This window comes from Salarias fasciatus, chromosome 5, assembly GCF_902148845.1.
Source record: "Salarias fasciatus chromosome 5, fSalaFa1.1, whole genome shotgun sequence".
NCBI lineage: Eukaryota > Metazoa > Chordata > Actinopteri > Blenniiformes > Blenniidae > Salarias > Salarias fasciatus.
Window position 1 is genome coordinate 4,547,849 of NC_043749.1, and position 27,452 is coordinate 4,575,300.

At 45.6% G+C, this 27,452-nt stretch overlaps 1 protein-coding gene across 2 annotated transcripts; it reads left to right on the forward strand.

Moving 5' to 3' along the window:
* Nucleotides 1-26,752, forward strand: atxn7 (ataxin 7). 2 transcript variants are annotated; one of them, XM_030092305.1, is made up of 13 exons: nt 1-143; nt 4,584-4,691; nt 8,899-9,117; nt 9,316-9,384; nt 15,665-15,769; nt 20,495-20,798; nt 21,085-21,449; nt 22,126-22,208; nt 22,734-23,014; nt 23,093-23,279; nt 23,362-23,483; nt 23,645-24,800; nt 25,133-26,752. In XM_030092305.1, the coding sequence occupies exons 3-13, from the start codon at nt 8,907-8,909 to the stop codon at nt 25,148-25,150; spliced, it is 2,901 nt and encodes a 966-aa protein (XP_029948165.1). In that variant the 5' UTR covers nt 1-143; nt 4,584-4,691; nt 8,899-8,906; the 3' UTR covers nt 25,151-26,752. The 2 variants fall into 2 exon arrangements, with proteins under 2 accessions (XP_029948165.1, XP_029948166.1); XM_030092306.1 differs by having other exon boundaries at nt 23,102-23,279.
* Nucleotides 26,753-27,452: the final 700 nt, after the last annotated feature.

Sequence of the window (27,452 nt, forward strand, 5' to 3'; positions counted from 1 at the left end):
TGGAAGCACCAGGTGAAGACCTCCACAGAGGCTGAGCGCTGTACCCGCTCTCTCCCACCGCCGTCTGTCTCTTTCGCTCCGTGCATCCAGCTGATATCCGTCGGCCCGGCGGCGCAGTGAAGCGCGCGGCACCCGGAGTCCCGGTAAGAGGCGGGTGGTTGTCGGTGTGCGGTGACGGCTGGTGACTTGTGCTGTCATGGCTGTCTACAGGCTTCAGCTAGCAGGCTAATGGGGCACTTAGCGTCTGTACCAGTCACCGAGCCTCACTGCACCGAGCCTCTGTTCAGGACACTACACCTCACACACTCCGCGTCTTTTCCCTCAAACCTCACATCCGTCCTGCTCTCGTGCTCTGCTCTTCGTGTATTTTAAACAATATCCGCGACAACGTGGTTTATGCCTGGCAGAGGTGAGAGAGACGAGAGCCATTAAGACTGCTGGCTGCTAAACTGCTGCTCCTACTTTTCTTCAATGACAAGTGTTTATTTTGCAATCGTAGTTCCGTAATCACATCTTGTAGCGCTCGTGGTATTTGACATGCTGTCTTTGCAGAGGCCAAAACAAGGTGGAAGTTACATCATCAGCCAGTAAAAGAAGTGTATTAACACTACTCCTATTCAACTGATTTCTATTATATTGCGAGCAGTTATTCTACTCAGTATTTAAATTATTGTCAATTATTACTGAAGTTTTCATTGTTCCTGTGTTCACATTTGTTTTTGATGAGAGTCAGTTGCATTGGTAGGCACATTTACCCACCCATCCATCTTGGTGAGGACAGGTTACACTGTTTCACAGATCACCAGCCTGTCCGAGGACAAACACATTCATTCTCATCTGGGGGCCATTCAGGGTTGTTGGAGTACCTGTGCACACACAGGGAGAACAGGTAAACTCCACACAGAAAGGCCCCAGCTGGTGATCTTCTTGCCTTGAGGCTTGAGCGCTTACCACTGCACTTTGTCAGTTTTCAGTACGTGTCAATTTTCTATGATCATGAAATATGGGACGCCAAGTCAGTCAAACTCTTTATGTGAAATTTCATTGCAACCCTATCTCCTGTCATTATTGATGGCGTCATTAGAACAACATCTTTTAAAAATTTAGTTTTATCATCTTTAAATGAACATGAGTGCTGACATGACCGGCTTTGACATTTGAATGACTGAAATGGGTCAGATTTGTCCTGGCAATGACTAATTCAGCACGAACGTCATCTCTCCCCGTTCAACAGTTTGAGAAGGGTAATCTAATTATGTCTAAATGACAGTAAGACATTTTAAACAACTCCAGTATGAATGTTTTTCCATTTCATGCCCAATGAATGTTTTAAATAGAAAACATTGTTAATTTCTGTCAGTGGACCGTCATAATAAAAGAGGACATAATGTTTTGTTTTGTTTTTTTTTTCCCCACTACTGGAGAGACTGGGTTTGGTTTAAATGGCAATTTTAATTTGATATGGACTTTTATTTTTGTAGTTGGAAATTATAGATATAATAAGATGATCCCATATTCCTTCCACAATGGGGAAGTCTGCATTGTTGCAGTAACAAATGGACAGTAATAAAAGATATCAACATCAAAAACAACAGCAGCTGTGCCAATAATATCAAATTCTGAATTTACCAGACATTAGTGCACAAAATAAATGAGTGATGTATAACCATGATGGACATTAAAAGGTGCAATATGTCAAATTGTCTGGGTTTTGGGGTGTGTGGGGGTTGGTGTTGCTGAGAACAGTGCTGTCTATAAAATCTCACAGCTGCAGGAGAGAAGGATCGGCAGTGTTGCTCCTTGGCACACTTGGGGTGAAGGAGTCTGTCGCTGAGTGCCCGTCCAGTGCACTCAGGGTGTCTTTCATAGTGTGGCTGCCATTGTTCATTGGTTGTAATTACTTTCATGGTGACATCCTTATGAAGAAAAGTGTGAAAAATGAAAGACTGGCTTCATGGTTACATGTCTGTCTGTTTTGCAGTAACACACTGGCTGGCTGTCATTATATTTTTGGGAAATGATCGCAGCTGAGCTCTTGTTTCAAATGGTCATGTCATGTGACTATGCTGCCCTGCAGCGATGTGGTGGCTTCTTGTTAAAATGGATGGACATCTCATATCTAGTATTATTTAAGGTGATATGGCATTTTAGATTGTTGTGTAGGCCTCAGGTGAAAATCCCAATTGTACCAACAGATAAATCGTGAAATGGTTTGCTTGAGTGTTTTAGGAAGAAATGACATTTTTGCGGATTTTTCTTGTATTAGTGTTGTCCTCTCCCATGTAAAAACTAATGTTATGAGTGCTAAACACCTGATGAAAAAGATTGTATATTTCCTTATGTGAGCAAATCGAGTTTTAAAATCCAGTGTAATTTCCAGTGAAACTGCTATGAATTCCCTGCTATTTAATTAAAACTTATGTTTGTAATCATAACATGTGTAGTTGAAATACATTATTGGGGCTTTCTGTCATTTTTCCCTCTGCTTGAACTTCACGGGTCCTTTAATTTCCGCTGATGCTGCTGAAATATTTTTTTCCTTTTTGATCTCCATCAGCTGGACGATCTCTGATGTGGTGAAGCTCCTTGTCTTTGGGCCAGTGATTAGGCTAATTTTCAGTTGTTGCTAAGTGAAAACAGTCATGTAGAATACATCATGTTTACGCGCCGCGGATGATTCACACAGCTATGAGGTGAAGTTAAAGAGTGTTATTTTAGATTTGACCTGGCATTCTGCGCTAAATCCCCTGTTTGACATCTCTAAGAAACAGTTGAGAAAAGAATATAAATATTGTTGCACATGTCCCAGTATAAGTAAGTTGTATCTTGAATATAGAGGTAGGAAATAGCCAAAATGTATTCTAAATGTGGGACTTTCTGACTTAACTAGTGAATATTTGAGACTTTACTCAGACAGAAACTTGAACTCTTACTTAGTTAAAAATGTATTTAGTGTATTGAAGCACTAACTGTTGAGTTTGCGCCATATTGACAGCAGGCCTGTGAGGGTTCCAGGTGACAGGCTAAAGCACAGCTTGTAGCTGTTTATAATAAAGTATGTGTCATTTTCATAAGCGCAGCACTTCCAGCTGTTCACCTGCTGACATTAATCATAACTATATTCAGCGAGCGGTTTTGTGTGCCAGGACCCTTCAGATTATGTTCACAGTTTAACGACGACAAGGAACAAAGTCTATCTGTGAGAAATGGATTCCCCACCGTTTGAGCAGTCCCCAAACCACTTCGGCTCTGTTAATCACATTCACCCATTCACACACACGACATTCAGAGTGCTCAATCCATCCATTTTGAGCAATTTGGGGTTCAGTGTCTTGCTCAAGGACATGTGGACAGGGGGAGATGGGGAACCGACAGCTTTCTTATTGTGAGATGACCAATCCACCTTGCCTCCAGCATTGCAGGGACCTGCAATGGAATCATTGCGCACACGTACATTGCGATGGCGATGCTCAAACGATGTATTGTGCAGCTGTATCGGAGAGGCTGAATCCCGGTTTTCGCTGTACGAGGCAGATGGCAGGCTGCGTGTCGTCTTGTGGGTGAGCCGTTTGCTGGTGTCAGTGTTGTGGATCAGGCGGGCCGTGGTGGTCGTGATGTAGTATGGACAGGCATATGTTACGGACAGCGAACACAAGTGCATTTTATTGATGACATTTTGAACGTACAGAGACTTCTCACCACATAATACAGACTGAAGTTTGCCCCTGGTGGGCAAATAAATACATTGCAGCTGATGCCATAATTTCTCCTCAGCTGGTAAATTTTCTTTTACAGGCAGATTGGGCTCAGTTCTTGTCCGCCGGCCACATGTTTGACACCTCTGCTCTTCAGGCGTAGACAGTTGTTACCAAGTATGAATTCTTGTGATCAGAAGTGTCTGCAGGCTTCATCTTGGCTATCTTGATGTTTTGAGCATAGCTAAAATATAAAACTTGTAATTGAGGATACATCACAGCAGCAGCCACTCAGCCTCAGTATTTACATGAGTTCAGTTTTTTTTTTTTTAAATTCTTATTCTGGTTTAACAAATGAAAAATTTAAATTGAACTTTTTCATTGTTCACTATAGCAGGTTGTATCACTAATTCATGGATATGTGCTGACTGAATATGTGCCACGCTGCTGCAGTGAACAATATCGTAAAACATTGGAGTTTCATCATTATTTAATTTGTTTTAAGCATTAGAAAAAAAAAAGAGATTTGTTAAATTCAAACTGCCAAGCTGTGAAAACAAGTCAAAAGTATTTTGGAAATTCGAGAACAGCAGTTGAGTGTGAAGCCGGTCTGTGAAAGCTCCACAAACTAGCCTGATGTTGACCAGAAGAGAAGTTCTAAGTCTTTAAAATGATGAGTGTGTGTGAGTGGAGGTGGCGCCTAATTGATTGGATTACTGCACGCTGGAGAGGAGCTCCATGACCGAGCCCTGGGAGGACAGTGTTACCCCATCAACGCTGTCTTTACAATTCCACGTGCATCAAGACACAGCACAACAAAGAAACTGATACTAACTGGTTTTCTCTCTGTGTGTCTGTCTCTCTGTGTGTGTGTGTGTGTCTCTCCAGGTTTCATCTCCAGTGTGTGTGCCAGCCAGAAGTCACCCAAACTGATGAGGATCTTCTGATTGAATTAAAAAAAAAAAAAAGGTTTCCTTGTTTCTTTTCTTTGCCAAGGTAAGAACTCGCTTCTGCGCGCTCTGATCTCTTAGTATTTTCAGTAACGCTTTATTTGAAGGCCTGCTGTATAATGCATTGCACGGGCATTCAGAATGCACTGAAATACACTTTTAATACGTTTTGAAATATGCAGTGAATGTAGATAATATGCGGGAAATTATTGAACAGTCGATGAAGGACTACGGCTGGTTAATGTTTGATATCTTGATGACAATGATAGACTTTATTTGAGTGAATCGAAAGTCTGGCGTTGACTGTCATGTAATATTACATAAATTATAATTTTAAACAAAGTAACACTAAGAAAAATTAATCATGCTGCTCTTACAACAAAGTGAAGACTGTTATTAACACACTATGCTTTATATTAGAGAATCAACCTCACTCACAAATAACAAAGTCAGGCGATAGTATTTAATCTAATAGAAGTGCGGACACTTTATAGGTTGACTAAGTCATTTTCTGACACATTGACAATTATAAGATACCTTTTCACTCTTTTCTTTTCTTTATTCATTCATTACAACATTTCATGTCATTTTCATAACAGTATATATAACTCATATCTCTCAATGTAAAGCTGGTGTTACCTTGACATCGAGGTGTAGAATATATTAATTACAGCATCGTATCAACCTGGTCATATATTTTGAACATTAATAATGTGCAGTACACTCTCACATAGTGTGACTGTGTTTTTCTAATATCTGTTTCTTAATCATAAGTTGGTTCTAAAGTGCCTCCAGGTGTTTAGTTATTTTTCTGACGAATACAGTAAAGCAAATGTGCACCACTGAACAGGCAAGCCTGTCAGAGCAGCGTCGATGTGAGACTTGATTATTTTACATGTTCATTCAAATATTTCATGGTGATGAAAAATATTTGAAATTTTCTCACAGTTTGAAAGAATGATGGTACAGTTACATGTTCTTTGATATTTTCTTTTTTTCAACATTTAATACTTAATCGTAAACACACAGTTGGAAAAAATCCTCAAGGTAGACCACCGGGCTAATGTCCATTCATCGTGTTGACTGAATAGTTTTCTAATGAAGCCAATAAGCATGAAATGAAAATAATTTCAGACTCAGACTTCCTCAAATCTTTTTAAACAGTTACCTGCTGGGTCTTATCACACTGTATGAGTTGTTGAGTGACCGGATGAGTTACTCATAGTTGAAAATACTTAGTGATCTATTCTGTGAGCAGAACAGATCACTGGTAACATGTGTCTCTGTCAGAGTTGGTCCATTGCTGCTGTTGTGCACATATAGAAATAAAAATCATTATCTAATTGTTGACCAATCAGGGTCGAGTTTTGGGTTCCACTCTCAGATTTGTGGATTACAGTAAATGCAGGTCTCGAGCAATTCCAGGAGTTTGTTTGGCTGGAATCCTGGGTTGGACTATTTTTGCAGTTCCTCCAGTAGGTAGTGTTCATGATGGAGGCCGCAGTCTGAAACTCAACACTCTGTTACTGGGAATCTCTGTGGCTCGGTTTCCTAAGGCGGTGCTGGAGTTGAAAGCATACCTCTAGTTCATACAAAAGATCAATTTGCTACAGCGATGTATGGGTATGCAATAAACAAGCCCAGAGTAAATAAGACATCACTTGTCTTTCTCTATGGGACGCTGACAACATCTTCAGGATACGCTTTTAAATTGGAATGACTAAATATAGTCTCAGTCTGTAGACAAAGCCAAGTTTCTGAGCTGTATAGCAACAATGGAGCTTTTTTTTTCTCCTTCAGGACTCCCCAGAACACATGCCAGGCCAAAATACCTGTCCACATTTAATGTCATCTATCAGGAGAATCCATTTTCTTTTAACCTTCTCATCTTTCATTTGGTATCAGTAAAAGGCTGCTTCGACTGGATTTTGTTGTTCTGTCAAACTGGCAGATGGTGCCGATCTCAGAATTTCAGATGAGGAATCAAACAACTGAAAAAAAATCATTCATAAAAGACAGAATAGATAGCCACGGATGAGGACGAGGGAAGTTTAAGCTATCTGCAAGTTTGGCCAGTCTTTGTGGTACTTTGTATTCGCTGTTCTCTCTGTACATCCCGTAAGAAATTCAGTTTACCTTTATGCCACTTTAATATTTGCATATCTTTAGGCGTGAATGAGAAATGCATCATTTTGAAAGTGAAAGTAAAGTGAGACTTTTCAAACTGAAGGATCACAGTCATTCAAATTTTTTTGTAGAAGCATATCTTTTGTAGATCAATGTATCATAGATATTCTGCTGAATGAAACATGGTTTATGTCATTTCTGGATCTTTGAATGCAAGAGCAATGGATCCCCATCTGTTGATACAGAATTAATAGCTTTTTTGTTTTTCCTCTATTCTGCAGTGTGTGTGATATGATTCTCAAATTGACCAAAATATTGACATATAAACATGACGCTGTCTCTATGATTATATTGCTCTGACATCAGTGATATGAGTGCAGTTGATCCTTGAACCTTGCCACATTGTTTCCACCGCTGTCTTTGTGCCTCTTGCGTTGCATTTGCGATCAGTTTTGCCTTCTGCGGCTGATATTGTCTTTTGACAGGTTTTGTTTCTGTTTGATCAATAATTACAAAATGTGTCCTTCCTACAAAGACTGATTATCAGATTTGGCATATTTGTGGTGCAGAAATATACAGTAAACAAACTGTTTTGACAAAATGTCTCACAACGAAACCTTGATTGTGTGATCAATGTGAGTCATATTTTCTGGATGTCGTACAGATTTTTAGATTTGTGTTATTGGACAGGAAAGGGCATCCCAAATTAGCTTAGGCTGTTGATTCTCAAACTTCAGCTCACTGTAGCAGTGTGTGGAGGAAGTCCTCCTTTTGAAAATATAATTTGCTGTCTATGCATTTATTGATTAACTGTTTTGCCTGCTTTATTCCTGAGAGATAAAGAGTTGCTCAGTTTGTTTGGATGCATTTAAGTGTCTGAGATAATTCTGCTGCTTTGTACAATTATTGGAAGAATGATGACTAAATAGTCCTCATATTAGGGGTAAATTAGTTTCCTTTGTGAACTGTTCATAGCCAATCAATTAATCTTCCATCTTTTCATATTTAGCTGGGTGTATGATACTTGGAAAGTTTAACATTTTTTCAGGTGGTGCCACTGCAAAAAGATCGATGCTGTAGTACAGGGATGTCAAACACATTGTAGTTCAGGGGCCACATGTAGCCCAATTTCCTCCTAAATAGGTAAAACAGTGCCATACTAACCTTTAAACTTTAAAGTGTATCTTTGTTGTGGCGCAGAGTATACATAATAATGATATCTCTATATTTTCCCAAAGAACAAATGGTTATTACAAAGAGCTATTGCAGTCCCAACAAATAGTCTCAAATAAAGCCAATTTCGATGAAAATGTGTCATGCAAAATGCAGAGAAATATGCACAAAAACACTTCATCTTTAGCTGTTGCATTCTACATGTTTTTTTTTTACACACTCAGTCTGACAGCATGGCATTGAGGCTGATGCTCCTTAGCTATCGTTCTTGGCGCCATCACCGAAATCTCAGCTCGGTTCTCAGCGTGGTTGTGTCAGCTGCCCTTAAGAAATTTGTTTGTCCAATTTCAAAGAACATGTCGATTTTTTTTTTTTTTAATGATTTTTGATGGTTTGGTGGGCCAGGGGTCTTATGTTTGACAGCCCTGTGCAGCATTGATTTGTGCTACATAAATAACTAATAATAAATAAAGGAGTCATTAAAAAAAAGTAGCTGAAGTGTTTGAAGTGTTCTAGGAAGCACATTTTCACCACTTAGCCTACAGTCTTTTCAGTCATCACATGAAACACTTTTCTGTTAACTGCTAGCATATATTGAGCTGATAAATATTGTGTTATAGTAATTTCCCAATGAAGAACAGTGTCATATCTGTTTATATTGCATCACAATTTTTTTTTTTTTACGTAATATTGTCCACATTGCTTTGAACCAGAAGCGGACAGCCGTTTGATTTCTCAGTGTATTTTCGATATCGTGAGGCAGCCCTGTACTTGTTGCTTGTCAAGTCGCCGCACACGGCACGGAGGAGGGTTTTTTTTTTTTTTTTTTTTTTTTTTTTTTTAACGGAGGGGCGGGTGCGGCGGAACAACACGCGCTCGCCCGCGTCAATCACACGGAGAGTCCTCCTATCCCGAACGCGACCGACGCTGACTCTCATGTTGTTACATTGTAGCGGAAAGAATGTCGGAAAGGGCCGAGGATGACGTCAGGGGGGAGCTGCGCCGAGCGGCCAGGCAGCAGCTGAAGCAGCAGCAGCAGCAGATCCAGCGGGGAGAAGGCTCCACAGCAATGGCGACTGTTGCGGAGCGGAGATCATTGCCGAGTCCAGAAATAATGCTGGGACAGCCTTGGAGCAACTGGGTCGACGCCGCCAAACTCCACGGCAACGACGGTGAGTCCCCCAGCGTCCCGAATGTGCGCGAGGAAGCGAGGTCGAGCCGCGACAGTTGCCAGTCCGGTCCTGTTTTTTGGCCGATTGCATGCAGTTTTTTGGTTTGAATATGAAGAAACGCTACTGGTAGCAACAGCACGAGCAGGCGAGCAAGTGCAACTATTTATTTGTCCCTGTGTCGGATCGCCTCGGTTTCAGGTGCTGAATCGGAGGAAAGTTTCAAAGACTTCGGGAAAAATCGAGAAGCCATGCGTTTGTGCAGAGAAGGTGAGTGTTTTTTCTCCCCTCCAGGGCCAAAGGTGTATTTTGTTTTGCACACACACACGTATTCAAACACTTTACTCGCGTCGTCGGACAAAATATAGTGTAACTCCTGCACATGGAGAAGTGAGCGGACAGCCGGATGTAATCAGTGAAACGTGTCTGTTGACATTTACATCTGCACCTAAAATAACTTAATGGTTAACAACTTCGACTCGCTGTAGTTAAGTAGAGGCCCAAACATAGTAATAACTAAGTAATCTTCTGGATTTGAGGAATATTTAATAGACTTTATTGTTCAGCCATGTTGTCAAGTGAAGCGGTCCATATTTCACTCATCCTCATCACTTCACCCAAAGATTGAGTCAAAAATGCATTTTAGCACAGAGTTTGAAAGTAAAAAATCATGTGGTTATAACAAAAATGCATATGTAAATGATTTTAACAAAGCTAGCTGATGTAAACACCCTCCGTTTTCTTTTTAGTTAAAATAATCTGCTGCTGCATCATAGCACATAAACACAATTGTTTTTGTTTGTTTGTGTATCTTCTATAAGTGAATTACAGAGAACGTACCCAAAGCTAGCTATCTGCTTTCACTTGAGATAAAAGCAACGAACCGAACAATTCCGATATCAACGTGACAGTAATTAGGACGCAATGTTCATTTTGTCATCAAATTTTATATTACAGTAGCACAATAGATAATCAAGGTGCAATAAATAGACAGTGAGTTCAGTTGTCTTTTAGGATCTTCTACATTGTGTAATATGGATTTCGTAGACTTGGGTACAAGGTCCCCACTGATTTTGAGACGACAGTCTCTGTGACGCACTTCAAAAAGCAAGAATAACGTTATCCTGTAAGTCATTACATGCAGACTTTCCAGTAAAAATTTAGTAGTAGCAAAAAAAGCTCCGTATTGACGTCAGCTGAGAATGTGGACGTGGTCTGAAATTTTACCTACATGGGAATCTTTTTTATTTTGTCGCAGTGCCGGTGGCTCTTTGATTCGTGTATCGTTTTGTTGGTAGTAGACTGGAGCCACTACTCTGCGATGTAGACAAAAAAAGTGACGTTATCAGAAAATTATCTCAGTCTGTCTGCAGTAGCTCAGCAGTCATCCTTGAACCCCCTCACACTGTTCGATAAAGACCCTGGATTTTAAGCCACGGTGAAATATATTGCCTGTTTTTTGTGTCGGACGGGCGACATAGCACATCTTAAACCTTCCTTTAAGAGGTAAAGCCGTCAGTGTCCAACTCGCACGTCGCCTGCCTCTTGATGTTTCAGAAACACTCTGTTTTTCAATTTAACTTTCTGGATAATAACTTCAATCAGCTTGATCCACTGGCGGACCTGGATTTGAGACAAGTTTCATTACAAGGCTGACTAGTTAAGATTTTAAAAAATGGCACCTTGTTCTGATGCTCCTGCTATGATTTGATTTTCAATGTTGACAACAGCATTCGAGGACTGATGAGACAACGTTAGGACAAACTAGTTTTGCAAAGTGAATACATGATGAAACCATTCTGTTACTACGGTGACGGTGTTATTGTAATTTGATGCTTATTTTCCTTAATGAAAAGCTTTGAGCTTTGAAAGTGGTTTGCATTGTTTTACATCAATAGCCAGTCCACTTAATGGTTATTAGTATGTACATTACCCTTATTTATTATTCCCCAATTCTGTCTTTTAATGCATTTGAGTAGTACACTTCCAGGCACTTACGCTTCACAGAGAGACTTCTTTAAATCTCTTGTTGTCAAGGACACACGAGCAGGGCATGTCCCATGTGACCTTGCTGTATTAGGACGGTACCGTAACCACAGTGACACCAAGATGCATTGTTTTGTTTTCTATTGAGCATTTCGAGTTGAAATAAATGTACAATTTCTTGTTGAGTGAATCATTTGACTGGTTAGGTGGAAACCATGAGGTGCTTGTCATTGCATTTGACACATTTTGAGATAAATGTCAGATCTGAATTTGTTATAGCAAGTTTGTTGTTGCAAAGACAAAGCATCCTGTTAGATACCAAAGACAACTATGTTAGATTGAGTTGTCTTCGATGATGCGATCTTATAATATGATCAATTAGTCCAGCGTCACTTTTGGTTGTGGTTCCTCAGTGCATGTTGTCGGGTGAGGAGCAGACTGCTCACAGACGCTCTTATCTTATGCTGCATTGACTCTGCCAACATTGCGATCGTGTTGATACCCTCGGACCAAAGCTCAGTTCCAGTCACACATGTCGCAGAGAGCAGAACTCTCTATTGAGTGGGATATGATTTACACCGGAATGCGTGTGTGTGAGGAGGCGACCGGCCCGAAGAGGCGGGCCTGGGTTTTCAGATGTGGTGAGTGGGTGAGACAGGCCGGTCATTTGACGTGCAGCTGGCTCGAAACATGTCTTCATCATGGATCTCCGTCTGTCGCTGGCGCTTTGTGTCACGGGGCCGATCGGCACATGCTGCTCGCGGTCAGAAGTTTGTGTGTCGGTAGAAACTCCGGGTGCGTCTGCGCTCGCCTCTCGCAGGGGCATTACAAGCGGGATGACTACACCTCTCCACCATGACTCACCACCAGATTCCTCCCGTGGCGTACCGGCCATGCTACCACACAGATGATTAACACATGCACAGATTGTAAAAAATGTATGGCAATCAATGACTTACGAATTCATCAGCCTGTCTCGCTCCTCAAAACGTTACAGTGGCGCCGTCACAGTCGGGGAGGCTGGGAAATGCAGTGTCAATGTCAGCTACAGGTCAGATTCAGCCAGCGTGTGTGTGTGTGTGTGTGTGCTGCTCACAGGCAGCCAGAGCTGCTACGATTCTACTGAGATCATTCATCACTGCCACGGATGAGGATGCTGAAATTAACTGGACTCTCATTCCCTCTCTCTCTGTCTCATGCTCAGAGGCTCTCTTCCTCCTCCTCCTCCTCCTCTTCGAGCACAGGTCCTCTGCTCCGTCTCGCTGAGGCCTCGGCCTGCTTCTCTGCTCTGTTCTGTTTTTTCCCTCCATTGCGCTTGTTTCTCAGCTCTGCTCCTCTGTTCTCTCTTTCTTTCTTCTCTATCGTGACTTGCCTTCTCTGCGTCCCTTTTCCACCTCCTCCTTTTCAAAAGGAGAAAATGGAGATTAGCAAAGGGGGCAAACAGATTGGCAGTAGATGACTCCTGAAGTCGGGCCATGGTTCGCGGTAACGTCCAGTTAGTGCCAGCGTGCTGCTGAATGTAGAGTAGCAAGGCAAGGTAGCAAAGCTACAAGGCGACCCATTCGGAGAACACCCCAAGTGAGCAGCAGCAGCAGCAGCAGTTTGGGAATGAGTCTAGTTTGACCTTGCTATTGATCCAGCAGAGCAAAAGTGGTCGGCCTGTTTGGATGCTGCAGTCGTTGGCCTCTTTCGATAAAAGATCTGAGAGAGAAAGTGGAGTTTAATGAAGAATACAGGGGGAAGTTATTGATTTAGCAAACATGTTTACTCTCTCATTATAACTTCAATTTGTCGCCCATAAGGGAGGAAGCCTCAAGGACGGAATGCAAAGAAAATATAGAGAGCGAAAATAGCTGGCCGAAAGGTTCAGAGCAACATTTAACCAGAGCTGTAATGGTTTGCTGCATTTACATCGGGCCACCAGTTAATGCTACCTTCCACCTTGGGTTTGTGCGCTTGCTCTCCCCCAACAGCAAACACACACACACTCGCTTGTGCCTATCAGCAGTGCACTTTGCTACTCAGACTCTATATAATTCACCGCCTTTGTCCATAAAGTGAAGACACCGGGCAAGCGCCGTGGAAGTCTTTTTCGCTCCGCTGCTTTTGAAGGAGACCATTTACGAAGTGGCTTCAGACAATTGACACACATTAAGTAGCATCGAGCTTGTCAATTCATCCACACAGGACTGCCGCTGACCTCCCCGGGAGGAAACCCACCAGGTGGATCCTTTTATGTGGTCCTTGCCTAATGGCCCTCATCCCTTAGAGACCCGGCCGGTGATGTTTGGAGAACCCTTGACGGCCCTGGCGGAGCACATATTGGAGAGGGGCTCCTCTTGTGTCCTCTCCTCTCCTCATCTCGTCATAACACCCCAGGCAATCTCTTAATTAGCCTCCTTAATTAGGTGGTTTCTGGTTCTCTGCGCCAGGGTAAATTTTGATCACATTCTGTTTGAGGAGCTGCACTTCTCACTGATTTGCCTTGGAGTGGCCTCTACAGTCTGAGGCTTGTTGGCTGCTGCTTTGGGAGATGTGCTTGAGCTGATGTGCCAGTCTGAGCACCTTGGCAGACAGGCTCCATGTACTCTGGTAGAGAATTTTTCTTCTTTCTTCCACGTTAAGCAGATAACTAGAGAAGTGTTTTCAAAGGAGGCTCAGGGTCTGGTGGGTTGATGTTCAGTATGGATCGGCATTTTAGGATAGCAGGTTTCACATGAGTCTCAACTTAATAAGAAGGTGACCTTGGTTACTCATCTATCAATATGCAGTTTCAGCTTTAACACTCAACTTTGGCAACATGAGAGACATCAACATTGGCATGTTCAGATTTCACAGCCGCAACAAGAACTCATTAATTTTATTCGTTTACTGATCTCCTGATTAATTCCTCAGGCACGTGATTGTATGATTGCTGATCGTGTGAGGCAAAAAAACAAAACAAAAAACAAACAAACCTGTCTGTCAAATTCTCTAAACCCTAGGTAATGTTTTTTAACCACAGTAACCTCAAACACATTAAATTTTCTGTTGACTTGCAGCCAAACATTGCAGCAACTCTTCAGCGGCAGAGGGTAATGTTTCATCTGGACTTGTCTTCAGTATCAAAAGTTGCTGCTTGTGATAGTTAATGTCTGTTCTGTTTGAATAAATTTCATGTTTTTGTTATCATTTTGAAAAATAATTGGAAAAGAAAAATCTTAAAATATGATCTGAGCCTCATATTAATCATCACTACCGTCATTAGCCTTTTCCAACAGACTAAAGTTAAGAGAAGGTTAGTTTGAACGTCTTTTCCTCCCAGTACCCTGCAGGTCAGGTCAGCACCAGATAAAGGATGAAATGCAGAATGTTGTGTTTGAATAAACCCCTTCAACTTATCAATAGCTGAAGGATGTCAGTTAGAAGTCTCGGCAGTTTTGAGCTGAGTCGAAAATTCAAAGAAGTTCAGTTTTGAAACTCTTTGTTTTCTAGTTAAAATCCTCCCACCTGCACTCTGTTGCATTTTCATTGAAAGCATCTTGGGTTCCTGGGTAACATTACTGAGGATTGAAGCTGTAACGTGATCAAAACAGGCTTCAGTTTGTCGTCTGTGTTTTTCGAGACTTGCCTTGGGAGCGACTGGAAACACTTCTATTATGCAAGCACTTACTCTGAGACCTCACCTCGACACCGCGCTCACTCAGCCCGGTGTGCCGTTTGCAAAGAGGATCTAACGTCACTCCGGCTGAAAACCCGTCCACTAACAGCTCCTGCTCCACCAGCAGCCTGGACAAAGCACATCAGACAGATCCTACATACGGAATGTGCAACATACCCCTGAAGTGTGTAATCTACAGTGCAGTGCAGCCTCAGAATAGCTGTAATCGTCCATGGATATGGAATGTGTATAAGACCTCACTGAGACCAGATGATCAGTGGGACTTGATACTAGTCGCTCTCTCGATCTGGTTGCAAGAGAATTGGAAAAAAAAGAGAGAAAAAAACGTAACTCTCTTTGTGTAAGCTACCTCTTTACCTCACATCTTGAATCTTCTGCACTGTATATGTACCACATTTGTGATGAACCGCAGCGGAGACAGCAAGTAACCTTTGGCTTTCTGTTGGCTGGTTCTTATCTCTCGGACCTACATGCCGAAAGGGGATTTGTGAGTGGCCTGTATTGACATAAGTTACACGTGCAAACTTTCCTCCTCAAGTTGTGTGGAGTGAGCGTGCAATTTTGAAACGTTACGGCTGAACATTATGACATACGGCGGCGAAGTGTTTCCTGGCGTGGGTTGCGCAACACAACAATACTCACTTATTTTCCAGGACATCTAGGAAACCATTCTTCTCTTTCCGTCCTGCTGAGGGGTTTTTTTGTATTTAAGCAAAAAGTATGTAATTTAAGTGGAAGTGCCCCATCTTGAGCAATCAGAGTGTCATGACAACCAATGACGGCTGTTTTAGTTCAGATCGAGTGTGATGGATGAGCTGCAGGGCGCCAGGTGAACGCAGGCCTGTTTCATGTGCCTTTCCTCGAGTTGTGCCCTGTCTGGTTAAATCCTCTCCCTCCGTGCAGACATGCCCATCTTCGGCCAGTGTCCCGCGCAGGACGACTTCTACCTGGTGATGTGCAGCCACTGTGGCCAGGTAGTGAAGCCACAAGCCTTCCAAGCACACTACGGTAAGTCTCACACACACACACACACACACACACACACACACACACATCCACCTTTCAGGGGACGTAACGTTGATGCACACATACACACACACACACACACACACACACACACACACACACACACACACACACACTTCCTGCAGACCTGCTCTCCTTAGCTGTAATTACAAGGTCAAGGTGCCTCTCTTCACCGTAACCGACCTCAGTTTGACGTTAGAACATGTCTTCTCCTCAGAAATGTTATGGGTGCCTGATTTTTGTCTTTATGACACACACACACACACACACACACACACACACACACACACACACACACACACACACACAGACTCACACACACACTGTGTTCCAGCACCAGTCCTTCTGGATCTGCTGCTTACCTGAGCCTAGCTACGTCCAGCTGCAGGTGTTACCGCAGTCTGACCGACTCAAACAGACCACGGTTCGACTTCCTATCAACTGGACGCCGTCTTGACTGACTGACGCCCGCAGTAACAGTGAAATGTGGCCAGGGCACACCGAGGAAGTGGGCAAAAGAACTAAAGTAACATTTTCTTAAAGCAAGTGTTACATAGTGCGTCGGTTGCCAAGAGGGCCTCATAATATCCATTAATGCCGGCAAATCCACTCCCACAGTGTGCCGACAGGAGCACGAGTAACTTAAAAATAACTTCATTGTTAAATTTTGCATTTTACAGTGTGATTAATTACTGTTAGACATTTAACAGATGTCTTCACGTTGTTAAAAAGGATTTTTAGTCTCAATATTTGTCTCCATCAGGGAGACAAAGCCCCATAATATGCATGTGTAAACATGCCTAGATCCCCACAACAGTAATAAATGCACACGTATGTACATACACAATGTTTCCTTGTGTTTGCATGCATTTATTGTCATTCTTCATGCAAATAGGCTTAGCAGCTTGAAATAGCAACCATAGCGCAGTAGGACAAGAAGATGCATGTATACAGCGCTACACAACTGAGAAAGAGCCCTGGAAAAAAACTTAAAGCAGTTATTCTCTCTAGGAAACCTATTTTAAAATCGTTTGCTGCTCTGAGGCTGATGGTGATTTGCTAAATTGAAATATTCTGGTTTTGTTGCTCAGCCTCGATTGTGTATATTCCTCCGCTAGTTTGCCTGTTTGTTTACTTGTATTGTTTACTGTCTCTCGTGTCTTTGTGGGGTTTTCGTGTTAATGTTGGACTTGTCTCTCTCAAGTCTTGCCAGTAATGTAGCGTTATGTGATGGACAGATCGGAGCAAGGCCAATTTTTTTTGGTTCTTTCTTTTCCAACAACACTGATGGGGCTATGACTGGTTTCAAACACAGTTAAAGATCAATGAATGTGGTGATTGTGTGTCTTCTTAGATTCCATTCCCACAGAAGAAGTCGCCTTTTCACTCTAAAAAAAGACAAATGCATGTCAGACTGACTCCTCCTTTGCTTGATGTGTGGATTTGGTCTTTTGGAACCACCTCTGCCTTGATCCAGTCAAGTTTGACAGCAGTTAGTGTTCAAGGCCGGCCACAAGAGGGAGCTATAGCAGCACATGGCACTTCCAGCTGCATGTGGACAGCAGTCTGAATGGACCCTGCCCTCATTGTTAAACTACCTACAAGCTTGTGGACTGGATTATTACTTATTTACCAAACCTGTAGACAGACAGTCAAGTGTTTGTTTTGATGCGGCAGACGGTTGACAGCCTCATTCATACAGTATGTGTCATTAGATATTTTTTTGTGCACATTTTAAATTGTACGTTGATTCTATTAAGAGCACGTGGTGGTTGTTGTCTATCTACTCATGCAACTGCAGAAGAATTATGTACTTGGCATGCACAGTCGCAGCATTTCTGTCGTCTACATGGAGCATTGTCAGTTCCACCTTCACAGAAACACAAAGTTGCATTTTCAGTGACTCCAAGTACCTTTGCCGTGTAAAAGGACACCCAAAATGAAATGAAAATTTTTTTACAATTGAGAATGTTGTGTATACGACATCTGATAAGACTTTAGGTTTGAGAGATATGAAGAGTTGACTGATCATTTAAATTACTTTTGTGGATTGTATTATCGTTTTGTCTCTATGCCAGTGTTATTTTTCTGAAATGCCACGATATGTTACCAGACAGAGAAGTGCTCGTGCTGTGTTTCACCCCCCCCCCTCCCCAATATCATTACGGCGGGACCCCATGTGGCGTTAACGCCAGCTAAAAGCCAGTGATTCCAGCACCACTGCGATAGCCTCAATGTGATTCTAGCCTGCGTCTCTCAGCCCATCTGTCTCCTGTTAGGTGTTTGAGGCTGATCCCAGCAGGAGCGACACTCGGCACGGAACGGGAAGCTCGGAGCTCTCCTCCTGCTTTGTACATGAATTTATGAACTCTGCTTTGGTGCAGCCAGACACGTTTCTGGATCATACAGCTGCTCAGCACGTCACAAGAAAGGGGGAAAGAAAAAACAAGGTGTATGTTTGCTTTAAGATCGGGGCTGTTTCCTGTTTTAAATCCATATTTTTATTATCAGCACATGATGTGGCTTGAGCATGGTGCTTGTGGGAATAACATTAAAGCGGTTGTGTTTTATGTTTTGTTGTCACTCTCACTGCCAGGGATTCCCCATTCCTCCGAGCAAACTGTTTGACAGTACGAGAGACGACACGAAGGCTCCTCCTATTTCTTGAGTCTTTTGTTTGTGCTTTTCCTCCCTCCGTCTTCCACCACTGCTGCTGGTGTTGGTTTTTTTTCCCTCACTCTCTGACTGTCAGTGCTTTGTGTACAGAGCGGAGAGCATCACGCTGGGGTGTCCTGGTGTGAGTTTGTGCGAGGGGTGTGCTCCTGAAGGAGAGAGAGGGAGAGAGAGAGGACGGCGGTGAAAGAAAGGCTTTGGGTTGTTGAGCCATGAAAGGGGTGGGAGGGATGTTATCCAGTGTGTGAGTGTGTGTGTGTGGTGAATGGGCGTGGTGAAGGAAGGCCTGTAGGTGTGAAAGAGGCACTCTAGTCTTAAGACTTTTTTTAAAACCCCCTTTTAATGAAAAAGAGAAAAAAAAAAATCTGTAGAGGACTCCAGAGTTAGGAGGTCGATGGGAGTTTGTTCTTCGTGTGCGATCCTGCTGAGGGCGACGGCGACTCGCTTCTGTAGGCATGCATGTGTGGGAGTATCTTTTTTTTTTTTTCATCCATAGGAGACATATATCCATGTTTTGTTTTGGAAACAGGGCAAAATAAACCTTGTCACTTATTCATTCTTTCAGGATTTATGGTTGAACCATTTTTGAACCTTAATTTACTGACACAGCCCAGAAAACATCAAACATGTTTCCAGCTCTGATGGTTCTCTACAGTTTATGCTGAGAATGTTTGTCTGAGTCCAGACAGTTTTCAGATTAAAGCTGTTGGCTCGTTGCATGCGAGGGCGGGGCTTAGTCAAAGGCAAATTGAGTCTATTGATGAAGCTGCTGGAAGGTTGGAGAAGGGGGGTGGGGTTGAATAAAGCTATGAATTTGTAAATATCTCTAGAATTGCTCTTGGTAAAGAAACCTTCACAGACTTTGTTGGAAGTATGAACTGGTGCGTCCTTAAGGAGAATGGTGCGGTGGCGCCTCATCTTCAGTTCCTGCAGCTCCCCTTCTGGTATTTACTGTGGTCTGAATCTTAAGTACACCATGGAGCAATGGACCATAAAACCTGAAAATTCTCTCCATTGTTAAAATTCGATGGATGCATATCGAAAGTAACGATGTGAAGACACTTTTCTTGAATCCAGAGCAGAGCTGGAAAAATGTGCTTTACTTAAGTTTTAAAGGCTTCAGCTTCTGTATGTTCGAGTCGGCATGCTTGTTGGCGTTTCGCACTTGTGTGAATTTCACAGATTGGAGTCGTTCCCCGGAGGGAAAATAGTTTGTAGTGACGGAGATCATCTCCTCAGTCCTGTTGGCGCTCCAGATGCTATGTCCACGTTGGAGTTTTCACTACATGAGGGTCGAGTGACGTTTGATTCGCACCGTTTTCATGAACCCATTAACGCCCTCGTTTTCTTACCACCAGCTTGTGCCAAAACTTGAATGACGTATCAGTTTTTTCAGTGCGGTGACAGCATCATGGATGCCATCTAAGTATTTTGCCAAAGCTCATTATCGTCACAGAAATACATGAATAGTAGTGAAATTACAGTGTCGTAATAGCTTTTGTTTCATGCCATTGGTATAAATAAGACGAGCGTTTCCTTGAAAATTCATCTCTTCTATGGCGGTGTAACTGCTGTGGTTGTGCAGACCGCGGGTCTGCGCTCGTTCCCGGGGTACTCGGTGTAAACATGTTAAGTTTTGGGTGCAGACAGTCTGTGAGGAACATTTTCTCCTGCATTCGTCTTTCCCAGCCACCGCTGAGGGATGGTGCCAACCTTTTCTGCTGTCACAGAGCCTTTTATCGGTTTACTCAGCAGCTGTAACAAGACGCTCATGCAGGAAGTAAAGCTCTTGACCTGTTGGCTGGTTCTATTTCAGGATGCGTTGGCATGAATCACAAATGCAGCTCATTTTGTCGTTGTGTACTCGGCTCACGACTGTCAGAGGAAGAAAGATTTGTGTGATACCTGGTGCCGTTTCTCTTTCTGTCCACACATTGTCATTGCTGTTGCAGTTTTATTCATTTTATTTTTTTTAATTTTTGTTTTACTGACCTGCTGATTAACGGCGGCCTGGTTTCTGCGGTCCGCCTCCAGAGAGAAGACACAGCTCGGCCAGCAAACCGGCCTCCACCTCGCCGTTCCCCGTGTCGGCCAGGAACCGGAGCGGCGGCGCCGGGCTCGGGCCCGGGCTGACCTCGGGGTCCGCCGCCGGAGTGGCAAGCGGAGGCATCCTCAGCCGACCTTCCACTGTCGCTGCCGCCGCCGCTGCCAGCTTATCCTCCTCGTCCTCGTCGTCCTCCTCCAACCCCAAACTCCTGAAACCACCCAAAGAGAAGCTGCCCAGCATTCAGCGGAGACCCCCGTTCGCCCCCTTCAGGATGCCGCAGCCGGACAAGATGTGAGTTTCGCTCCACGCGTTTGATGTTGTGTTATATGAGACTAACCAACTGTTCAACGGTTGAGTATTTTAATATTTGCCTCTGAGTACGCTTCAGCAGATTTCTGTTTTTCACTGCGGTGACGAGCGCCGTTTCCGGTGGACTCACCGGGTTTGTCTTTCGCCCCTCCAGCCCCATTCATACGTCCACATCCGCCTCTTACCATGTGCTTCTCACCGGCTCAGTGTTTCTAACGCTCAGCTTCCTCCTTGCGGCCCTCTTCATCTCTGTAACCTTCTCTTCCAGCCTCACCCCGGCTGTCAAGGTGGAGAAGATGCATCTGAGGGTGGACTCTTCAGCTAAGCTGGTGCAGGCTCCATCTGCCCCTGCCACCACCTCATCCTCCTCCACATCCTCCTCCTCTAGCACCACTGTGAGCTCCAACACTACCGCCATCACGACCTCCTCCTCCTCCTCCTCCGCTTCCTCCTACTCCTACTCCTCCTCATCAGCCCTCAAAGCAGGCCTTAACTGTCCCTCCATACCAAAGCCTCCATTACCGGCCCCAGGTCAGATTCCCAATGGCAAGGGCCACCTCTCGGTCCTGTCAGACAAGAAGCAGGACAGCAGCAGCAGCAGTAGCAGACGCCACCTGAACAAGAAACTGACAGGTCAGCTGGAGGGGTGGGCAGAGGGCGACGCTGCGTTTGCATGATTTATGATGGAATATCACACAATATTACTGCCTAGCAAATCTTTCAGGATTTTTGCCTGAAATTGTTTGCATTGATTTGGAATTTTAGCTCAGACAACGTTAGGTCTTAAAACACCCAAATTATTTTTGCTTTTTGGTTTCAGAAACATTTTGCGTTTATACGGCAACATCTTGACAACCATTTCCATTTATACAGAAATGCTGAAAATGTAATTAGTGTGCCAGGCCACACGTTGGCTCAGTTAATATTTTTTAGTGAAAGTACACACACTTGTGTTCCTAGAACAATACGCTATACACATTAACAACTGTGAGCGCACGGGTGTTCGTATGGACTTCGTATGGTCTTTTCAAAAAAATGAATTTTCCATGTTGTCATCCGGACGAAAACCCAAAACACAACGGAAGTTTTGTGTTTTCCCTCTAAAATGTTGTCGTATAAACGAAATTTCAGCCCTTCATATCTGCCATGATCAGTTTAACCAATCAGAAAAGGTTCAAGAATCAGAAAACATTTGTTTACAGACTGATTTTAAGTACAGCTGTATTCTCACTGAATCCAGAGTAAACCAGCTGAGGACTGTAAATTAAAAAAATCTTCTTCTCCTTCAATTCTTTCCTGTTGTATTCAGAACGTGAGTTTAATCCAGATATCCACTGTGGTGTTTTGGACATAACGGCACGGAAACCCTGCACAAGATCCCTCACATGCAAGGTAAGCGCTGTTTTCTGATTAGCTCGTTCAGACGAAGCTCAAGAAGCCTTTTATTGAACAACATCGGCACTGATTTTAGCTCATTATTTTTGACGTACTTCTGGGGGAATTTTCAAGCTTCTGGTCTCTCTGGGTGTTTTTCAGTGCATTAGCGATTTGTTTTAATCAAACAGAAGTCCCTCTGTTTAACCAAGTATCTTGCTGTGTCGGGCCTTCTGGTCCATGGTACTGATGAGGCACTTCAGCAAAGGAATTTTCCTCAGATTTAAGGATGAATATGTTACACACCTGATGTTTTTTCATCTTGTGGTTTAAGATGGGATGTAGTGTAATCGCCAAAGTACAGAATTGTATATTGTCTTAATTCTGAGTCTCGTTCAGTCGTTGAACATCAATAATAATTGGAGAATTCCGACCATTTGCAGTATCGTCGTGTTTGTGAGCGGCGCGCCTGCGTCTGTTTGTACAACGTGTGTCCCAGAAACGCTCTTCCCGCTGTGAGACCTGTTTCCGCCGTCCCAACAGACACATTCCTTAAGCCAGCGACGGGCGGTGCCGGGGCGGAGGAAGCGCTTTGACACTTTGCTGGCGGAGCACAAGAACAGAGCGAGGGAGCGGGAGAGGGAGCGCGAGCTCCACCAGACCCACCCCCAGCAGCCCCCCCCTCTCAGGGACCCACACCCCGCCTCCCACCCCGCCCCCGGCCACGACGCCCACCAGCTGGCTCATGGCAACGGCCCCGCCCCAGACGCCACTAAGCCTTCGCCGCTCGGAAAGCCCAAATTCCTCAGCCCCGGTCTTCCACGGTAAGCGGGCGAGCGAGCGGCGGGTTTCGGGTTGTGCGGGCCGAGCGAAGGTTTCCACTCACGCCGTGTGTCTGTCAGATTGAACAGCAGTCACGGAGGCGGCCCTTCCGGAGACGCCGCGGCGGTCCACGAGCCCCCACACCACCCCCAAACTGCCCCCGACGGCGTTTCCAGACCCTCGAGCGACGAGGGGGAGAACGAGGAGCGCGAGGACGCCGACAAACTGGACTGTCACTATTCAGGTTATCACCCGCGACCGGCAGCTGTGAGTCACTCGACGCCACGTTCAGCTCCAGACCGCCTCTCGCCCCGCGCCCCGCTCACCCAGCCTCCTCCTCTCTCCACAGTACTGTACCTTTGGGAGTCGACTGTTTGGGAGAGGCTGTTACTCCTTCGATCGGCGGTGGGACAGAGTGCGGTGCGCCCTGATCACCATGATGGACAGACACGTCAACTCCCAGATGTGGAAGTAAGTGTGCTCCTGCCGCTGTTCCTTATGTTTCTGCAAAAGTGGCGTTTTCTGACCACACGACCAGTCGATCGGGACGGAACGAATGCAGCACAAACGTGTTTGTATCGGGAACAGACACAGTTAATGGTTTATATCTTCTTTTTTTTTTTTTGTTGCAGGAAAATCCCTTTGGCCTTGGAGAACTCCTCTGTCGCACCCAACCATAGGACAAGCACAAATTCCCACAGTAGCACTCCCTCTTCAGGCTTCCTGGGCCCCCCTGCCACCCTGCCCCAGACACCTTATAGCCAATCCTACGAGGGCAAGTCCGTGCTCTCCTATGGGACCACCTTAAATGCCCGCGGCTCCCCGCAGGGCGGGGCTGAGCACCCGGCCTATGGCACCACGCAGGCCCGACAAGTGTCTTCGTCGCCACAGATGCCTTCAGCCCACTTGTCCTCATCCTCTTCTTCTTCAGCTCCTTCCCTCGCCTCAGGCCGGGCGCTTAAGTCCCGCTCCTCCTCCAGCAGCAGCAGCAGCAGCAGCACGACCAAGTCGTCATCCTCCTTCAGGCCCAAGGAGATCGCCTCCGCCCCCGCCATCCCCAGCCCCGCCACCGGAGGAAGCACCGGAGCAAACAGCAACAGTAGCAACGCCGGCTTCAGCTCGGGGAAGAAACGGAAGAACAGCTCGGCCCTCTCCTCGTCCCACGGCCCCTCCGAGTCCTCTTCAAATGCCAACTTCTCTTCCTCTTCTTCTTTCAAGAAGAACTGTGCGAACGTCGGCAGCTCAGGGAGCACCTACCACCACGGCTCGCTCGGTTCCTCGTCGTCCCTGTCCTCGTCCCACAGCGGCGTCCACAGCGTGGGGCTGAACTGCGGCCCCACCGTGCGGACCAACTCGCTGAGCCTCAAGGCCGAGCCCTCCGGCGGCTCGGCGGGCGGCTCGTCGGGGCCGCCGGCGCGGGGCCCCCCGTCGGGCAGCCCCGCCGAGTCCATCAAGCGCATGAGCGTGATGATGAACAGCAGCGACTCCACCCTCTCCCTGGGGCCTTTCGTGCACCACCAGTCCTCGTCCTCGTCCGACCACCACACCAGCTTCAGCCACCACTCCTCCGACGGCCGCATGGAGGGCAAGAAGCGCAAGAGCTCCTCCGTCTCCGGCAGCATTAATAGTGCCGGAGGGGGCGGGGGGCTTGGAGGAGGAGGAGGAGGGGGGGCGGGGCCTGGGAGGCCCAAAGTGGCCAAGTCACCTGCCATCAACAACATCCATGGAAAGCATGGGCGGAGCATTCCAGGGACGCCGGGTCTGCCCAACAACTCCCATCTACATCAGGTGAGCTTCACACGGCGCCAGGCCAGTTTGAGCGATTGTGCTCAGACCTTCATTCAATGTAAATTTCATATTTGATGTAAAAATGCTGAAATATTTGTAAAACGGGACATCAGTGGCTTGATTGTATCCACAGGGATGCACTGATAACGCTTTAGAACAGGTACTCGGTGCAGTGGTTACTGCCGATATCTGTGCCCGGAATGTTTTCTCTTGACAGTGAATCGATTGATTTCTCCAGACAGACGACTGAACTGTCCCCCCTCCCCTCCCCTCCCCTCCCCTCCACTTCCCTCCCCTTCCCTCCCCTCCCCTCTCCTCTCCTGCCTCCTCAGCCAAAGGCTCGTCCCTGACAGCGGCGTCCGGCTTCAGTGCACCAAACTGGCAGACGGGCGGGGGACCCGTCCTGAGCGGTCGGCGCGCCGCTCCGGACCGCACGAGGCCTTCTAAGAATCAAAACCCGCATTACTCTCAGCTTCCCACAATCCTCAGGGTGGAGATGATCTGGACTGCCCAGTGAAGCAGATGTACGTGGTCCTTACTATTTCTCCCAAAGCCATGTGTTGTGGGGTGGGGGTGGGGGGGGCGGGGACAGCGCCGAGCGTCAGGGGAGGTCTTACCGAGCGAGCCAAAGATCCCCCCCCACAGCGCCGCCGCCGTCGTCCCAGCGTCCCGAGAGGTCTTCCTGTCTGATCGGAGGTAGGAGCGCGTGGCAGCGGCCGCGGGGGGAGGAGGAGGGGGGCGGGCGCCTCCACCCTCGTCCCGCGGTTCAAGTGCCGGCCGGCTTCAGGTTAAGGGCTGCCGCGGCCGCGCAGGGGAACCGGGGAGACGACCAGCCGATCTCGCCCGTGTCCCAGTGTGAGTGTGCGAATGTGCGTACCAGAGTTTTTCCTCACGTCAGATTCTGCTGGACTTACTGGAATTTCCAACTTGACTCACACCCCCAGCGCCTGATCTCAGAAGCCTTGCAGAGGAGAACAGCAGGAGGAGGAAACTGTTTCGCAACCCCTTAAACACACAATCACCTTGTGGTTTCCCTTCTGGTCGGAGCGCCTCCGTCTCGGACGCAGTAGCCCGAGACGAGCCCGCAGAGACGACCTGGTCCATTACTCTATCGCCCAGAATAATTATGCAAGTGTTACCTTTCTATGATTTCTTACACGAGCTTTTTACACTGAACTACAAAGAGTCTTTGTAGACTTGGTGAAGACGGTTGTGCTTTTAAATGTGAAAAGGACACCTGATGTGCCCATTCGATCGAACCTTGGTCTCCAGGACGCCTGCTAACTCTTTTTTTTTTTTTTCCTCCGACTCTGAACGATAGCCACCGTAGACCTACCCCCAACTGTGAACAGCACTAAAGAACTACTCTCTCCACAACGCTAGCCAAAAGCTGCTACCAGCTTTGCCAACTCCCTTTTTTCCTTTTGCGTCTCAAGTAAAAGGTGGGCAGTCTTGCTCAAGACGTGGTGATGGTGCATTGTGGGTACGAGGAAAAATCTGTGCAAGCTGTGCTGTTGTGACCACAAATTCAAACTTTAAAAAAAGAAAAATTCTTTTAACCCACGCCAGCTGTGTGAAGCCTTGTGGGCTCGTGAATTGTAATTTTTTTTTTTGTGCGTGTGTGTGTGTGTGTGTGTTCTCCTCCTACGTAGGGAATCAGGTATGGTACGTCTTAACTGGAGCAAACTTGCACGTCACCTGTCTTCTGTGGGTACGATTGCCCACCCCGCCCCCCCATGTGTGTGTAACCACTACCCGATCTCGTTTTTCTGTCTCCAACGTAACACTATGCTGACGTGCGGCGAGGAGTTTCCGTCGCCGCGGCCGGGCATCGCGCTCCCCGAGTCTTAAAGGTGCTGTAGGCAGGATTCCGCATCTCCGCCATCTTGCTTAGGTTTACCTAAGCAAGATGGCAAGATGGCGATTTGACCCATCTAAGATGGCGATTTGAAACCCAGCACAGCCAATCCTGTCCTGTTTTCTCTGACATCACGCCCTTACGCAAGTTAAGCCCCTCCCACAAGAACGTGCGACGAACGCCCCTCGACCAATCACGGTTAGAGCCTCAGGGGCTCTTGTGATTGGTCAAAGATACCTGGAGCTGTCGAGATTCCTTTTCAGCTCAGAACAGAGACAGATGGAAACGCTGCGCCCTCGGTAGTGAAATTATGCTACACTCCTAAAGGATTATCAATGGATACTCTAACATTTAATCCAAAGAAAACACAGAAAAATTAGCATTGACTAGCAAAATCCTGCCTACAGCACCTTTAAATCAGGCGTAACTGTTTGGAGGCTCGCTTTAGCGTCCAAACGTTTTCCCGACTGTCACTTCTTAAGGATCAATATGGCCGCCTCAGAATTTATACCTTGGAATAATGTCACGCTTCCAGTTGATCACAACGCGTCAACCAGGAGAGAAAGGAAGTTGTTTTTTCTCAGCGGTGTTGAGTGAGGTAAACATGACTTTCTGAACGTCTGCCGCTGCGCATGCGCACCACGGCCGCAGCAAGTCCATCCTCTGCACGCACGAGAAGATGGACCGTAGCGTTTACCTCCAGTGTTCTCCTGGGATTTGGTAGTTTTGGACTTGAGTCTCTCCTAGCAGCGATCCAACGAATGTCCGTGACGTGTTCACTTGAAACATCACGT

What these genes read in the sequence shown, in the direction of transcription:
- atxn7 (XM_030092305.1), top strand. Translation starts at nt 8,907, where the DNA reads ATGTCGGAAAGGGCCGAGGATGACGTCAGGGGGGAGCTGCGCCGAGCG. An exon ending in CAAACTCCACGGCAACGACG is followed by an intron (nt 9,118 to 9,315) that starts GTGAGTCCCCCA and finishes CCTCGGTTTCAG; the next exon opens with GTGCTGAATCGGAGGAAAGT. An exon ending in ATCACCCGCGACCGGCAGCT is followed by an intron (nt 23,280 to 23,361) that starts GTGAGTCACTCG and finishes CTCTCTCCACAG; the next exon opens with TACTGTACCTTTGGGAGTCG.